Consider the following 16,839-nt stretch of genomic DNA (forward strand, 5'->3'; position numbering starts at 1 on the left):
TGCCAAAAATATCAAAAGAACACAGTAAAAATGCTTGCATATTCCAAGTGCAACATTAATTCTACCATTTATTCATTCCCGTAATGAAATTGAGGGAAACATATACAAAACAAATATTGATCTGATAAATAAACAAAAAAAGGAGCAATTACAGCCTTAAATAAAGCCATATTTTGTGAATTTACAAGTGCACAATTTAAAAATATAGTGTGCAGATGTTAACATTTTGTATACATTTAGTAGTTTGCCCAAAAGATTGCAGTCATTTTTTAAAAGAAGAGAGGACGAATATAATTATTTTATGTCATGAATTAATGCAAAAAGAAAATGTCCTTCTGTTTTTGGGACAAAACTTTGGAATTGTTTGGATAAAGATCTAAAATGAGTACTATAAAAAAACTAAGCTAATGTTAAAATGTCAACTAAGTGGTTGTTACTAGTGAAATTTGACTAGAAAAGATATATGTATTCATTTGCATATGTGCCTGTGTGAACGCACACACATCTGTTTGTCCACCAGCTTGTCCATCATTTCTTTTTTTTTCTGTCGGTTAAATTATTTTATTTTATTGTTTTTTTTTATTGATTCAGAACAAAGGTGACATACTACGACAGAGTTTTAGGGCCACCAAAAAAAAGTAAAAGTAAAATTACGAGATTATAAATCGTTACTTTATGAGAAAAACTCGTAAATTTATGAGATTTTAAGTCATAAATTTATGAGAAAAAACCCTGTAAATTTACGAGATTAAAGTCGAAGAGAGCATACAGAGCAGCAAGTGAACGCCGCGCAGCAGCAGAGCAGACCGAATAAACTTAGTTGATCAGGTGAGCTGAATGTTTATTGGTAACGTTCCAAAGGTTTGGAAGCTCATTAGTTTGATTTAAAATTTATTAATGTTTTATTTAATGATGGGTGGTTTCCAGGATCTCTGCAGCCCAATGAAGGCAAGGCAAGTTTATTTGTATAGCACAATTCGTACACAAAGTAATTCAAGGTGCTTCACAAAACAGAAAAATGCATTAAAATCACAATACATCATAGAAATAATCAACATAAAATTTACTTTAAAAGAAAAGAAAAAAAAATTGAAAATTGATTTAAAAATTAAGGAAGGAAAGGAAAGAAAAGTGCAGATAGGACCTTTCAGTCATATACACGGCTAAACAGAAATGTTTTAAGTCTAGATTTGAACATGAACACAGAAGAGGCCTGTCTTACGACTTCAGGGAGGCTGTTCCAGATTTTTGCTGCAGAATATTGAAACGCTGATTCCCCTTGTTTAGTTCTGACTCTGGGAATCAACAGGAGGCCGGCCCCTGAGGTCCTCAGAAGCCATCGGTATCCCTGCAGCTGTTCATCTGAATCATTTCTTCCTCCAAAGACAAGATCTCTACATCTTTGTGATGCTTCCGTCTGAGGAGGAGCCCTTTTTGGCTTTTCACCGTTCTAATGCTAAGATAACAGACTATTTTCATTCATCTTTGTTGTTTTATGTTGAAACGGGACATTTTATCTGGAGGAGGAGGCATATGTGACACTGTTTACTTCCGCATTGGTGTTCTGATGACAAGTTCATGACGTAATGAGACAAATGAACTTCAGGGTATGTGGATAAAAAGGGGTCAAAGATCGAGATGCTTTCTTTTGCATAAACATGTTATTATTTATGGCTAAATTTCACATTCACAAAAGCAAATTTTCTAATAAAAAACCTGATTTCTTTGTGTTCAAACTGGAACTGCAGCAATATTTAAACTTGATTTCAGCTTCAAAAAATACAAAAGCTAACAAAACAATTAACATTTGTAAATCTTTTGGAATGATAACATAAGTTTACTCTCGCATTTTCTCTTTTTATTTTATCTATTTATTTATTTATTATTTTTTTTTTCTATATTTAGTTTTATTTTTTTTTATTTTTTGTATGTGTTGCTAATATTTAGAATCTTTCTAAGAATGTAACACGTTTAGTCTGTATTCAGAAGTGTAATTGTTGTTAATTTTTCATTTTGTGGTTCTGTATGTTGCAATTATTCAATAAAAAAAGAAAAAAAAAATGTTTATAAAAAGGAAAATAAAGGCTGCAGCGGTCCTCTACACCCAAACGTGTCTCTGAGCTCCTAATTTTACATATGAAACTCCGCTTTACAGACACTGAACCCCGGAAAGCCGCCTCTACTGACAATAATCTGATTTTGAGTCGCCAAAGGTTCAGAATCTCTGTTTTAAACATATAATAATCCGGAAATAAAGCTTCACAAAAGGCTCCACATATTTCATCTTCTAGCTAGGCTCCAATGAACGGAAAACTTTGGTGTTTCCTCTTTAATCAATGATTTTTTTCTCGTAAATTTACGAGATTTTAAGTCATAAATTCATTACATATAAACTCGTAAATTTACGAGTTTTATCTCGTAATATTACGAGATAAAAGTCGTAATTTAAAAAAAATTTTTTTTTGTAAACTTGCCCTAAAACTCTGTTGTAACATACGGCAAAAGAACAAGGAACAATAAACTGTACATCAATTGTTCAAAGTAAACGCCAGGGGATCTACAAGCAAGAAAATAAACTTATGTTAGATTATAAAGCTGAGCAAGGTGATACGTTTTAATTGCTTACTTTTTATTGTTCCAACGTTGTGAATCATCAACTCACAACAAATTTTCCAATTTTTTTTTGAATTGAAAGACCGCTGATGCTTGATTTTGACTTAGTATTTTGTAGCTAAATTTTTTTTTAAAAAGCTTAAAATTCTCAATCTGGTCTAAGAACAAAAGAACATTGAATTTATTTTAATAATGCATCAAAATTAATTTAACTGGATTGAAAGAAACTGTTCTTAAAAATTGTACACTTGTTTTTACTCTAATCAAATGGAAAATCCCACATTTAATATTTGCCTAAGTCAAAGATTAATTGCCAAAGACTTGTTTCATATCCGAAAATTGTGACAAAAATGTTGAAAAAATGAAAATTACAGTCACTTGTAGGAAGAAAAACATTAACAAAGTAGACTTTTATTTATTTTTTCATTTTAATTCCAACTAAAGACAGAAAAAAATCTCAGAGTGAAGTCTAGAACATCAGAAAATAGCATCAACAAGATTTCCACTTAGTCACAATGCAAACTAGTTATTAGAAAAGGCTACACAAGGAGTGTGTAGTTACAAAGAAGATGTCAGTTTAAAGCCACTGGAAAATCACCGCGTCTCAACAAATAAATTAAAGAATGAACTCTGGAATTCTGTACAAGACTTTTCAGATTATGAATGAATGTACAACATCTGTCTGTAACCCTTGTGCTATCCTAGGCACTTTAACGTTGGGAGTTGGGTCATCTAGACCCACTAGACAGGGCTCTGAACCTTTTTTCTTCAATGATTTGTGATCTTCACTGGTGTCCATGAATTACATGAAATCTTTTCACCTTTATCCACCTTTGTCATGGTAGGGAGAACACGTCAATGTAAGGGTGGAGTCATCTAAGATAGCATAAGGGTTAAAAACATGTTTGTTGCTTTAATTGCTGTTACAAATACACTCATTTCAGCAAGGTTTTGTCATTAGTATACAATATTTGAACATTAACGCACAACCATGCTTACTACTATATTTTCTAAGGTCTCCAAGACGTTGAAACCAAAATGACTCCAGGTTGTGTCGTTTTGTTCACACAAACACAATCGGTGGGATGCTGATGGCAGTTTGCTTCAACTACAACCTAAACTTTTTGTTTTTTTTGGGTCCGCACACCACTAAACTGTTCCTTTCTAAAATTCTTCTGCAGTTTAACTCAACATGTTTGCTGCTATGGTGTTACTGCTAACCTTTTCTGTCTTTGTCACTCAATATAAGACAGTGTATTTCAACCAGTGTGCCGTGGCACACTAGTGTGCCGTGGGAGATGGTCAGGTGTGCCATGGGAAATTGCTCTCATTCACTGATCTAAAAACATTTACCATCTCCAGGATATCAGCTCTTTGTTCATCCAAACAGGCCCTGATAAAACACCGAGTGGTTAGGAATATGAAAGATCGTAAAATACTTTTTTTCTTTGTGTTTATTTTATTCTATTAAAGACATTTTGATGAGAATGACAGTACCGCGATTTAGCCGTAGCTTCAGCTGTTTGCAGAAAAGTCCCGCCCCTTTAACTGTCTCCGCCAATCATTCTTGGAGGCTTAATCACACGTCATCAGTCTGACCAATCAGAAGTGGTTAAAGTCTTCACTTCCTTTTTCCGATTCTGCTCATAAAGTCGCTCAGTTCTAACAAAAATACCAGTTAAAGCTTGTCTCCAGTGGTATAGCTTTCCACAGAATCCGGTATCAGACCGTGGAACAAGTGAACAAAACATTGAAGCTCAGAGACGCAAGTCTTTCTGCCCTTTTGCAGCAGTTTTCACACTACATCTCCCATGATGCATTGGGTTAGGTAGCGTCTCAGCGCACAATGAGTCATTCTTGTTAAACGTCTTGAAACCACAACGAACACGCATCAAACAGTTTTTAAATCTTCTAAGTAAATTTTATTACATCTTTTAGAAAAAACAGCTGCATCTTCCAGCTTTTTCTGCCACAATAATTATCACAAAAATGCACGTAGGATTCTGGAGGGGATGTAGATCAATACAGACTAGAAGTTTCTCCTTTTTTTTTTTTTGGATGCTGGTGTGCAGCGTGATTTTTATCAATGTTAAAGTGTGCCGTGGCTCAAAAAAGGTTGAAAAACACTGATATAAGACAATGTGCTCCGTGCAAAATGTAGATGCTGACATTTTTTTTTCTTCCTGGGGACATAAACCATTTCTTGTGAACAAAAAAGAAAAAACGGCTTACTGTGGAAAACCTCTAAATGGTCACTTCGCAGATATTTCCATATTTGTCTTCTATTCATAAAGGATGTTGGTACTGGTGAACTCAAAGTTCTAACATTGTTATTAATTGTGACCATTTAGCTTATTTCCAAAGGTTTTTGCATGACTTGAGGAGCACAGAAAGGAAAAACATGGTTGTTTGAACTTGATGTTTAACATGGAGACCCTAAAAGTGGTCATGTCTTCTACTACCTAATAATACAAAGATTCATGAAAATTTAGGGACTTGAAGGAAAATCTACTGTTTCTGTTAGAAATATGTACAAAAATGTGCAATTGATTCAACATAAATGATCAGTAGGTACCGGGTAAGTATAAGCCAAATAGCAGTACCTTAATACAAATCAAGTACCACTGGGGCGGCAGTTTAGCTCAGGCGGTGGAGCAGGTCGTCCAACAACCAAAGGACTGGCGGATCAATCCCGCTCTCCCCAGACAGCTGTCCCCCCCTAGCGCGGCTAGTCTGCAGTTCATAGACTAGCTTCTCTTCTCTAGGATTAATGAAGTATCAATTATTATTATTATTATTATTAAGTACCCAATGGTTACAACAAAGGTACCATGAAATTACCACTTAAATACCCTGTAAGTACTGTACTGTAAAAGAAAGCATTACCCATTTCGGTCATCTGCACCAGTGACACTAGATGAAAAAAACATATCTGTAAAAGCACTTGAAGTTTTTTTCTTGAACTCCCTCACATCCATGGATAACACAAAGTTTCTTCCAGGTTCTCTTATAGTTACTCTTTTTCTGTCTGTATTTCAGGTAATCCTGGGCTTCCCTGAGGAAACACTCATGCAGTTTCTGGACAAACATCTTCTTCTGAGAAGAGTCAGTAACGTCCTCGTCTCCACACTGTCATCCTTCAGTCAGCTTGTCTCGTAGGTCTGAGGGCAGCTGATCCAACAAACTGTCCTCAGCCATCAACCCACTGGATTTAAGCAGTGGACAGTCCCCTATCTCCACAGGTAAAGACTCCAGGCGGTTCCCTTTGACATCTAGTCGGACCAATTGGGGAAGGTTGGCCACTCTGTGGCTGAGATACGATAAGCGGTTGTTGCCAAGATTGAGTGTTTTTAATTTTTTGCAGGAGAACAGCTCCTCCGGCAGTGATTCCAGGGAGTTAAAGGCAGCAGAGAAGAACTGAAGACCCTGAAGGATGCTCACCTCGGGGGGCAAACAGGTGAGCTCGTTGTGGGAGACATCGAGATGCCTCAGCTTAGTGCAGTGAAAGAGCCGAGAGGGCAGATTTTGTAGCTTGTTCCAGCTGAGGTCGAGAGTCTCTAAGGTGCGCAGCTTACTGATGTGATCTGGAATGTAGGTAATTTTGTTGTGCCACAGTCGGAGTGTCACTAGGCGCCGGCAGTGCTGTAGGCTCAGAATCTCTTCCACAGTGTTCAGTTTGTTTTCCTTCAGGTCCAGCTCTTCAAGGTTGCTGAGGCTAAAGACAGCACTTGGGATGCGTTCAAGATCACAGGCCACTAACTCCAAAGACACCAGGGTGCTGAGCTTCTTCAAGCCACTAAAGACCTGGATCTTGAAGCCGTCGTTGTGGATGCACAGCTTCTGTAACTTTGAAGCAACATCCCCAACACTGGGGGGAATCTTTCGGAGATTGGAGCGCAGATAGAGGACTCTCAGAGCTCGGAGTTCTCGCAGTGACTCCAGAGATGGACTCTTGGAAACGTCGTTGGTTAAAGGGCCAGACAGATACAACTCCTCCAGACTCTGAAGGCTGTAGATCCACAAAGGGATCTCCTCTGAGCTCTCAAAAGTCAGATGTAGAATCTTCAAATGGCCTCTGAAGTGGTTCAAGGCAGACTGTTGGAGCTTTGCAGTACAGTAGATCAGCGATAGTTCCTGCAAGAGCTCCAGCTTTGCCACACTTGCCGGGATAGTGATGTTACTAATTTGCTCTAGTTTCAGGGACTGGACTTCAGGAAGTTCAAAGACGGTGTCGGGAAGCCCAGGAAGCCTTGACAGGTGAAGCTCTGTGTTGTTGCTGGAGTTTTTGGCGAGGCGGGTACGCAGTTTTTTGGTCGTCCACTGATGGTTTAGGTTGAGCTGGTGGAGGCGGCTCTCGCTGACTTCAGAGAGAAAAATAGCAAACCTTTTGGGATAAAGAGCATCATACTGGTCCACAAGGTGGAAGAGAAACGCAAAATCATTTTTTACATCTGGTATGTCATTAATGCCGGTCTCAAATCTGACGTGATCAAAGGAGTACTCCCTCAGTGGTCGATGAAACAGCCAGTAAAGGGTGTAGATGCACATAAGGCCATACACTCCCACAAAGCAGATATAGGCGTAGGCAAGTTTGGAGAAGAGGTGGGCTTTGTTTTGGTTGCAGCAATAGATATCAAATCCAGTCAGCTCAGGAGGAACGTGGCATCGCACGACAATTTCAATGTTTGGTACTAGGACTGCAGTGTAAATGATGATGACAAGGAACTTGAAAACTTTTAGTGATGTTTGCAGAACATACATGTGATACAAAATGTCTGCCTCCTCCACATGAGTGCGAAACTTCTTCACCTTTTCAAAAAGAGCTTTGGCCTGCTCTCCTTCCTTCTTGTCCAAGACAGAAGCAGGAGACTGAGAATCCGAGACCTTCTTGTCAGGGTTAGACTTGACGGAAGCAGAACGAAGAAGCCCTACATTCTCCTCTTCATTCACTCGTCGCTCTCCAAAATCTTTTGACATGGTGTTATTTCTCAAAATAACCAAATTCTCTTCTCCTCGTTCCTCAGAAACTTCACTGATTGCCCTTGTGGTCCATGGCGAGTCAAAGCACTTCCCCAGAATGTTGACAAACAGGTCAATTTTAGAAGATGTACCAGGGAACTTGAACCAAAAGCTGCTCGCCACCATAAAGATCAGGGTGTGAATCACAACAAGGTAAGGGAAGTACTTTGCAAACCAGTGGACAGAGTGTTCATAGCAATAAATGTTGACAAAGACGTACTGGTGAAAGTCCAGGTTGTTCTTGTGTCCAAACACTTCTGTAATGATGGGGTTGGCTGGTCTGACTGGTGTGCTCTGTGACGTCTCATTGTCCCTGTAGTTGCGGACGTGGCTGCAGTTGATGACCTCGGGGGTCGGGCTGGTGAAGTGGCTAGGGAGACAGGAGATCTTCTCTTGGGTGAGCTGTACATAAAGGACAAATGCAATTATATGATGCAATGCTGGAAAAGTGATGATACATTTGATCTGTTTAACATTCACATTGTTATGGTGCTTGGAGGAAAAACTAGGACCACATAAAAGAACTGTTGCACATTTGTGATAATTGATGTTCTTAACCCTTTAACACGAGCTGTCGTCAATGACAGGAAATAACAACGCTCTTTGAACTAAGGTAGCTGTTCGATTGTTGATCCTCTCAAGTAATTTCAACAGAATAATGCGAAGAAAAGCAGATATGCAACATTTTGCCCTGGTTCAGAAGGGTGGCAATGGTGCAGAGATGTAATAGATTGAGATAGATAGATTTGCTTTATTGTCATTGTCCGTTGTACAATGAGATTGAATAGTCAATAGTCAATCTTCTGATTTAGTTTTAGGTTTAGTTTTAGGTTAAGTTACCGTAAAGACACTGAACTCCACCTTGCCTCTGGTGGGAGGTTGGGGCCAGGGTTCAGCAGGGGAGCCGCCACCAGTGTGTGAATGTGTGTGTGACTGGGTGAATGGGTCTGTGACTGTAAAACGCTTTGGGCCTTGTAGGTAGAAAAGCGCTATTTAAGTATACGGCATTTACCATTTACGCCATTTTATCCACCCATGTGTCATTGTGTCCTTGGGCAAGACACTAAACCTCACACTGCTCCTGGGCAGCAGAGCCGGAGTTAAAACTCTGTTTTGGTTAAAAGCAAAACCAAACTGTCATGCAGAACTGCAATGATTTTTAGGGAGGGGCCCTCCATTTTGCATTGGGTTTAAACAATTGGCCATTTCAAAAACTATTTTTTAAGTTTTTATTATCTAAACAAAGTGGTCTGATGTTCATATTTATTGGATTTTCATTTTGCCAAATGTGTGACATTTTAATTGCCTATTAAAAAAAGTTCGAGTGTCCAAGTTATGTTCAAATCCAGGGCAGTCCTAAACTATGTTTGACACCAAGAGCCGAAGTTTTTAACTGTGAGAGTCTAAGAGCCACACTACGCACTGACCTGCCAAGACGTACACACAAGCCCGCGATTAAAGCCATATCATTTTCCATGAAACACTCCTCTCCCTACAACACAACAGCAAGTATTGTACTTGTGTTTATTTCAAGGAAAGTGTCCACCCTAAATACACTCATCAAATGCAGCTTAGCCAGAGTTAACAGAGTTAACCCTGGAGGCCAGATACCCCCTCCACACACACACAAGCACCTCTCTCTCATCTCATACACACACACACACACCCACACGCACACTCTCTCTTTTCTCTACCTCTCTCTGACACACACAACTACTCAGTGACGGGCTGTGTGGTTGATGCCTGGTGAGCCACTGACTCCTCTGAAGTCAGATTTATGATGATAAAAACTGAATATTTCACCATTCATCCAACAGTATTTAACTGGTAATTCTTTGTATCTCAACATTCCTCTTTCAATGACCCTTACATCAACAAATACACAAACGTCTGGAAAGAGCATCCTTCTGGTGTCTAAGTCATTCATATTCACAATAAACACATTAAATACATTACATTTCAGATGTGTGTAGCATAAATTTAATTTTAACCTTCAGTAAAAAAAAAAAAACTTTTTACTTAAATACTTCATTTAAAAACTAATGATTGACTTTTTGCATGAAAAACTGATAATTGATGGACTGTTAAATTCACACAGGCATGCTCAGTCAGGTGTGTTTTCCAAACTACATCTTGAAAATAAAACGGTTAATGGGTTGCTAATTAATGAAATTAGTGACCATCTTTCAGTTTTCACAGTATATGACAGTTGTTATGTCAACCACAGGTTGCATTTCTCAATGGGATACAGAAGAATTAACAGAAACCTCCATCAATGCATTTAAAGCTGAGCTACTTGAGCATAATTGGGATGTAATTTATAAAAAAAACACTGTTGATGAAGCTTACAAGTATTTTTTACTGATAATTGGTTTGTTGTATGATAAACGTTGTCCAGTTAAAAAATTCAAGAAAAAAATTAGGTATTTCCATTGTCCATGGATTACAAAAGGATTGCAAAATGGATGTAAAAAAAGAAGAATACCCTTACAACTTCAAAAAGAGACCCAAAGAGGCAGAAATTAAACATAAAAATGCACAAATAAATTAACGCAGATCATAAGAAAATGTAAGAAGGAATATTATGGAAAACCTTTAGAGGAAAAAAAAACATGGGGCATACTTAATACCATTCTAAAGAGGTAACAAGGGAAATACCTATCTAAAGTACTTCATTAGTAAGGACAAAGAAATAGATCAAATGGAGGATATTGCTAAAAGATTTAATGATTTTTTTTGTAAACGTGGGACCTGAATTAGAAAAACAAATTCCGGATCCAGGAACATTTGAAAAGGAAGTGCAAATATTAATTGACAGAAATCCCAGTTCAATCGTTCTTAACCCAGTAACTGAAAATGAAATATTAAAGACAGTGAGAGGAATGAAGGGTAAATTCTCTACTGATGTTAATGGCATTGATTTGGCTTTGAAAACAGTAATCAATGGAATCCTGAAACCATTAGAATATATTTTTAATTTATCATCCATGGGTTGAACAAAAAGATTGCATAAAAATGTGAAAAACTAAAGCATTTTTAACCACAATCCCTTTATTTCATGGGCTCGTAAGTAATTGGACAAATGAAATAACTGAAAACCAAATGGTCATTACTAATATTTGGTTGAAAACCCTTTGTTGGCAATGACAGCCTGAAGTCTTGAACTCATGGACATCACCAGATGCTGGGTTTTCTCCTTCTGAATGCTCTGCCAGGCCTTTACTGCAGCAGCTTTCAGTTGCTGTTTGTTTGTGGGCCTTTCTGTCTGAAGTTTAGTCTTTAACAAGTGAAATGCTGCTCAATTGGGTTAAGATCAGGTGACTGACTAGGCCATTCAAGAATATTCCACTTCTTTGCTTTAATAAACTCCTGAGTTGCTTTGGCTGTATGTTTTGGGTTGTTGTCCATCTGTATTCTGAAACGCTGCAAGTTTGGCTGCATTCACCTGGATCTTCGCAGACAGTCTGTCTCTGAACACCTCAGAATTCATTGGGCTGCTTCTGTCCTGTGTCACGTTATCAATAAACACTATTGACACACTAGTGTCCCAGTGCCACTAGCAGCCATGCATGCCCAGACCATCACACTGCCTCCACTGTGTTTTACTGATGATGTAGTATACTTTGGATCATGAGCCTCTCCACGCCTTCTCCATACTTTTCTCTTGCCATCATTTTGGTAGAGGTTGATTTTGGTTTCATCTGTCTAAAGAATGTTTTTCCAGAACTGCGCTGGCTTTTTGAGATGCTTTTTAGCAAAGTCCAATCTAGCCTTCCTATTCTTGAGGCTTATGAGTGGCTTGCATCTTGTAGTGTACCCTCTGGATCTACTTCCATGCAGTCTTCTTTTGATGGTAGACTTGGATATTGATATGCCTCCCCCCTGGAGAGTGTTGTTCACTTGGTTGGCTGTTGTGAACAGGTTCCTCTTCACCATGGAAATGATTCTGCGATCATCCACCACTGTTGTCTTCCGTGGACGTCCAGGTCTTTTTGCGTTGCTGAGTTCACCAGTGCTTTCCTTCCGTCTCAGGATGTACCACACTGTTGATTTTGCCACTCCTAATACTGTAGCAATTTCTTGCATGTTTTTTTTCCTGTTTTCTCAGCTTAATGATGGCTCCTTTCACCTGCATGGAGAGCTCCTTTGACCTCATGTTGTCTGGTCACAGCAAAATCTTCTAAATGCAAGCACGAGTCCTCTAATCAACTCCAGGCCTTTTATCTGCTTCACTCATAATGACATAACAAGGGAATTGCGCACACCTGCCCATGCAATAGCATGGAAGTCAATTGTCCAATTACTTACGAGCCCATGAAATGAAGGGATTGTTTTTAAAAATGCTTTGGTTTTTCACATTTTTATGCAATCTTTTTGGTCCACCCATGGAATAAAAGCTGAAAGTCTGTACTTCAATGGCATCTGAGTTGTTTTATTTAAAATTCACTGTGTTAATGTACAGAAACTAAATTAGAAAGACTGTGTCTCTGTCCAAATATTTATGGTCCTGAATGTATTTTAAAACCATGTTTCAACGAATTAGTAACTTAATTTGGACAATAGTTAGAAATTACATTTTAAAATCATAATAGTAATAATGATAGATTAACTTTAAAAAACACATCTCTCCCAAAATGTTCCGATCATCAAAATGAACCCCATGTCTTTTTTTTTAAACTCCTTAAAGCATTTTAGGTCAAGGACTTTGGATTCGGTGTCAACAGAATTAAGTGCAAACTGAACCGAAACGTATTATTTTTCTAAAAACTTCTATGGTTTTTTTTGTAGATTTAACTAACCTATGACTGTGTAACCCAACCCCCCACCCTCAGGCTTTGAGGTCATGGTTAACTGTCCTCCACATGAGGTTTGTTTAGGTCACATGTATCTGCACGATACCCAGGTCAACAGTGCCTGGGGAGGGGATTTACATTTGCATTTAATACATACAGGTCTCATATTAAGCATCACCTTAACAGGCCTTTTTATATTGAATGTCTAAATTTGCACTAAATTGAAAGGTAAAATATAAAAACGGCTTCATTACGGAGCAAATATCGCTTTGTCATCATCTAAAGGACAGGAATGTCAACAAGATGATAGCAGGCTCTTCATAGTAAAATTAGAATTCCTTTTTTTTGAAAGTCTGAGATGTCTTACATGCAGGGTGCATCCGAAGACTCCAATCATAAGCATGGTGACGCACAGGTACTCGGAGAAAACATCCCACCACGGCTTGAGCACCAGAAACTGTGCGTTGGGTTGGGAGAAGCTCTTGAGTTCTGCCACTGGGATCATCGTGCTCCTTCTTCACACGGATTCTGTAATTAGAGAAAAGAATAAGATCTATTAACATTACAAAAGATGTTACTCAGTATGTTTGTGGTAGCCAGGGGTGCGTTCTAAAAAAAAACCTGCTCTGGAAAACAGAGAAGTACTGGTTAGGGTTGGATTGCTAGACTATTTAAATATGTCTCGTAGAGTTAGATAAGCTAATTTTCTCCAAGAGTTCTGGTACACTGCCTGTCCGTCCTGGGGGACGATGACACGGTTTTGGTTTCTTTGCTTTTGTGTTCTAGTTGTTTTTTGTTCTGTGATGCTTTGAGTTAACTTTCTGTTTTATTTTGTAGGATTTCCTGTTTTGTGTTGGTTTCGAGTTTTACCTTTTCCCCATCTGTCCTGATTGTGTTCACCTGTGTCTCGTCTTGTCTGTGTGTATTCTTGTCTTTCCCTTCCTCCTGTGCTGCTCCATAATTTGTTATTATGCTCTTTCCCTGTTTTGAGTGTTATGAAAGTTTCAAATTTTCATTTATCTACTTAAGCAGTGGTTTTTAGTTTGTAGTCACAATCCCTCCTTCATGTGGACACCCCTGAGGTTTCTTATTTTTTTTACGGAATCCGTTTTTTTATTCCTCACCGCGAAGGAGGGTCTCAGGGCAAGGATACCAAGTTTAGTTTAGTCTGTTTAGTATAGTTTAGCAATCAGCTATTGAATAATGTGACTTATGTTCTTTATGATTCATGTTTATTACACAATCACCGGCATGAAGCCCATTGAGATGACTATTGTTGTAAATATTGGGCTATATATATATATATATATATAATTGAAATTGAAGGTTTAGCTAATCTAACTTCAGCTACAATTATGCCCTTTGAGAAGCAGCTGATTTGATTTTGTGAAAACTGGCAAAAAATAAATATTTAACACATTTTACTTTAGAGGCCATTTACTGCTGTTTTTTTTTTAAATAAAAAAGACTTTCATTGCTTTTAGGCAAGTATTATAGAATTAGTTACTTCAACTATCTGACATTTCTTTATAATTTTTATATTTCACATCTATGTCCTCAAATTCAATTGCATTTGTAGCCAAATTACAAGTACAAACATGTAAAGTTTTTTATAATTTAATTTAATTGTGAATAAATGAAGCACTGGATGAAACAAGGTAATGATCTTTGCTTTTTTGTTACTGCCATCCCTCATGTGAATATAGTAGAGCTTAATCAGCACAGATAAAAAAAATAAAAATACAAACATTATAGAAATTTCATACTTTTCAGCTCTATTAAATATAAAGAAACAACAAAACATTAAAATAAAAAATTCAAATTTTGTAGGAAATGAAAATTGCAAAACAAGATTGGCGTTAATAAAACACAGAAAAGTAAAAAAAGAAAAAGAAGAAAATAAAGGGTTTCACTACTTTTAAGTGTTACGCTTTAATAAGTATCTTCTTTGGGGTTTGTTTTGAACTATTTTTTTGGAAGAGTGCCAGTCATGACAGGTGTGATCTTATGGACAATATTTTAGTGAAATCTGTTTTTTTTTTTTAAAAACAGTTTAAAAAGCATTTCCTGGTTACAAATATCAATTTTGTAGGAGAAAATTGGTTATTAATTTGCATCTTTGAGTATATTGATATTACTCTTTTTTTCCCTCCATATATTTTTACTTATTTATTTATTTTTTATCAGGTGAGTCAATTAAGAAACAATTCTAACTTAAAAAAGGTACCCTCTGTTCTTATTTATATTCTGTAGGATGAAGGGTGGACCTTTTAAAGAAGGCTGTGGACACCCCGCTCCTACAATACTTAGGAGCGCCTCTGGTCGGTGACAGGAGTTTCTGCTTTCAAGGATTGAATGAAGTAGAATAACAAGTCAGGTAACAACGTGAAACATCTTTGGAGTCCATTGTTTAAAGCTTTAAAATCATTTTTTTTTATCAAAGCCAAAGTCACTAAAAAACGATTATTTTAAGAAAGAGAGATACAGGTCACTTTTTAGCCTCCAAACAACACGGATGGACAGACTTAAAAAAAAGCCTTTTCTACGTAACACGCGTCCTGTAACGAATCGTTTTAATGAGGCATCAATGAATCAGGTTCGTCTACAGGGAAACAGCGGCGGGGGTCAGGTGAGTTCCGCGCTTACCTGCGTCTGGGCAGACACCGCGGGTGTCAGTCAGTCAGTCAGATAGTCATTCAGTCAGATAGTCAGTCAGTCACTCAGGCAGGGCAGCTTCGTCTCCTCAGAGGAAATCACCGGAGTGAAGGAAAAAAAAGTGAGTCCAAACATGCGGATGTGAATTTCAGATCACTCCCACTTTAAATCGAAGGAACTCTTTCTCAGCAGTCTATGATGAAGCCATTCAGATCCACGATTGAACAGTTTTTATTATTATTTTTATTAAAACACTGATGCTCATACTTAAAAAAAGGATATTAAAATGTTACTCAAATGAAGTCATTATCAATTAAATGTTTGTAATGAATTCTATTTTTAATTGAAATACCAAAGGCAGTAATCCGTAAAAGATTAAGATTTTATTGGAGGATGAAGTTTTCAAAGAAAACTTTCATGTTTTTGCTTCATTTTTCTTTTTCAGGAAGTTGCCAGAACAGGTCCTTTAATTTCTGTACCAGGGGTGTCAAACATACGGCCCACGGGCTGTATGCCCGCCAGACGGTTCAATCTGGCCCAGTCATGAAGAGTAAAAATTAAAAGGATAAAAAAAACACGTTTCTAGTCCATTCCTGGGGCGAGTTGTGATTTTCTTTTCAAAGAAATAACCGAAATGTGCAAATCCGCCACTAGGGGGAGCTAAGGAAAGGCAAAACAGGTTAAACAGCATATCTTTGCATGTGCCAAATGCGAAACCTAACAGCTCTGTCTGAGTAAGATGTACAGAAGTTTGGTTCCGCGTGAGCCTCACTGCTGTTACATTGCTATAAGAATGATCAATAGTGACACCCTAATGACCAAGATGTTGTCAAAAACAAACAAAAAAGGTTGAAGTGGAGGGCTGAGCTTTTCAGGAGAAATGGAAAGATTTTTATTTGTTCACAGAGTTGAATGCAAGACCTGCATGCTTGGTATCTTATCAAAAGGTGCTCAAACACTACAACAGTCAGCACCACTATGAGACTCACCATAAAGAAAAGTTTCACCATTTGCAGGGGGAGTTAAGAAAAGAAAATATTTATCAACTGTTGCTTGGATTGAGAAAATAACCGTCTGCATTTACTGCAGCCGTGACACCAAGCTACAGAATTCCAAAAAAGTTGGAGCAAACATCCAAACCATTTTCAGGTGGTGAACTTATTGAAAAATGCTGAAGGCTGCAGAAGTCACAACACTAAATTGATGAAATTCTAGCGCCATCTGTCGGTCACTACAGGTTGTGACATGTATACGTACACACACACACACACACAGACACATAAATATATACATACACACACACACACATATCCCTTGTGCTATCTTAGATGACCCCACCCTTACATTGATGTGTTCTCCCTACCATGACAAAGGTGGATAAAGATGGACAGATTTCATGTAATCCATGGACACCAGTGAAGATCACAAATCATTGAAGAAAAAAGGTTCAGCGCACTGTCCAGTGGGTCTAGATGACCCAACTACCAATGGTAAAGTGCCTAGGATAGCACAAGGGTTAAGGGTGGGGTCATCTAAGATAGCACAAGGGTTAATTGCCGTGTATCTTCTGCCCGAAGGCAGCAGTTTGAACAGAGAACGTTCAGGGTGTGATGGATCCTGCAGAATGTTCCGAGCCTTTTTTAGGCAGCGGGAATTGTACAGTTCTTCCAGGGACAGGAAGAGGGCAGCTGATGATCCTGTGGCCTCTCATGGTGACTCTCTGGAGAGCTTTCCTAGCCGCAGCTGTGCTACTGGCAAA

General features: G+C 38.1%; 1 protein-coding gene across 1 annotated transcript; it reads right to left on the reverse strand.

Moving 5' to 3' along the window:
- Positions 1–3,022: 3,022 nt before the first annotated feature.
- On the reverse strand, positions 3,023–15,202 carry LOC101161032 (volume-regulated anion channel subunit LRRC8E-like). Its single transcript, XM_011474268.4, has 3 exons — positions 15,072–15,202; positions 12,793–12,953; positions 3,023–8,034 (listed from the first exon to the last, which is right to left on the reverse strand). Exons 2-3 carry the CDS (start codon positions 12,928–12,930, stop codon positions 5,746–5,748), a joined length of 2,427 nt encoding a protein of 808 aa, XP_011472570.2. The 5' UTR covers positions 12,931–12,953; positions 15,072–15,202; the 3' UTR covers positions 3,023–5,745.
- Between the last annotated feature and the right edge of the window lie 1,637 nt (positions 15,203–16,839).

Source organism: Oryzias latipes, chromosome 1, assembly GCF_053564925.1.
Source record: "Oryzias latipes strain Hd-rR chromosome 1, Olatipes_Hd-rR_3.1".
Taxonomy (NCBI): domain Eukaryota; kingdom Metazoa; phylum Chordata; class Actinopteri; order Beloniformes; family Adrianichthyidae; genus Oryzias; species Oryzias latipes.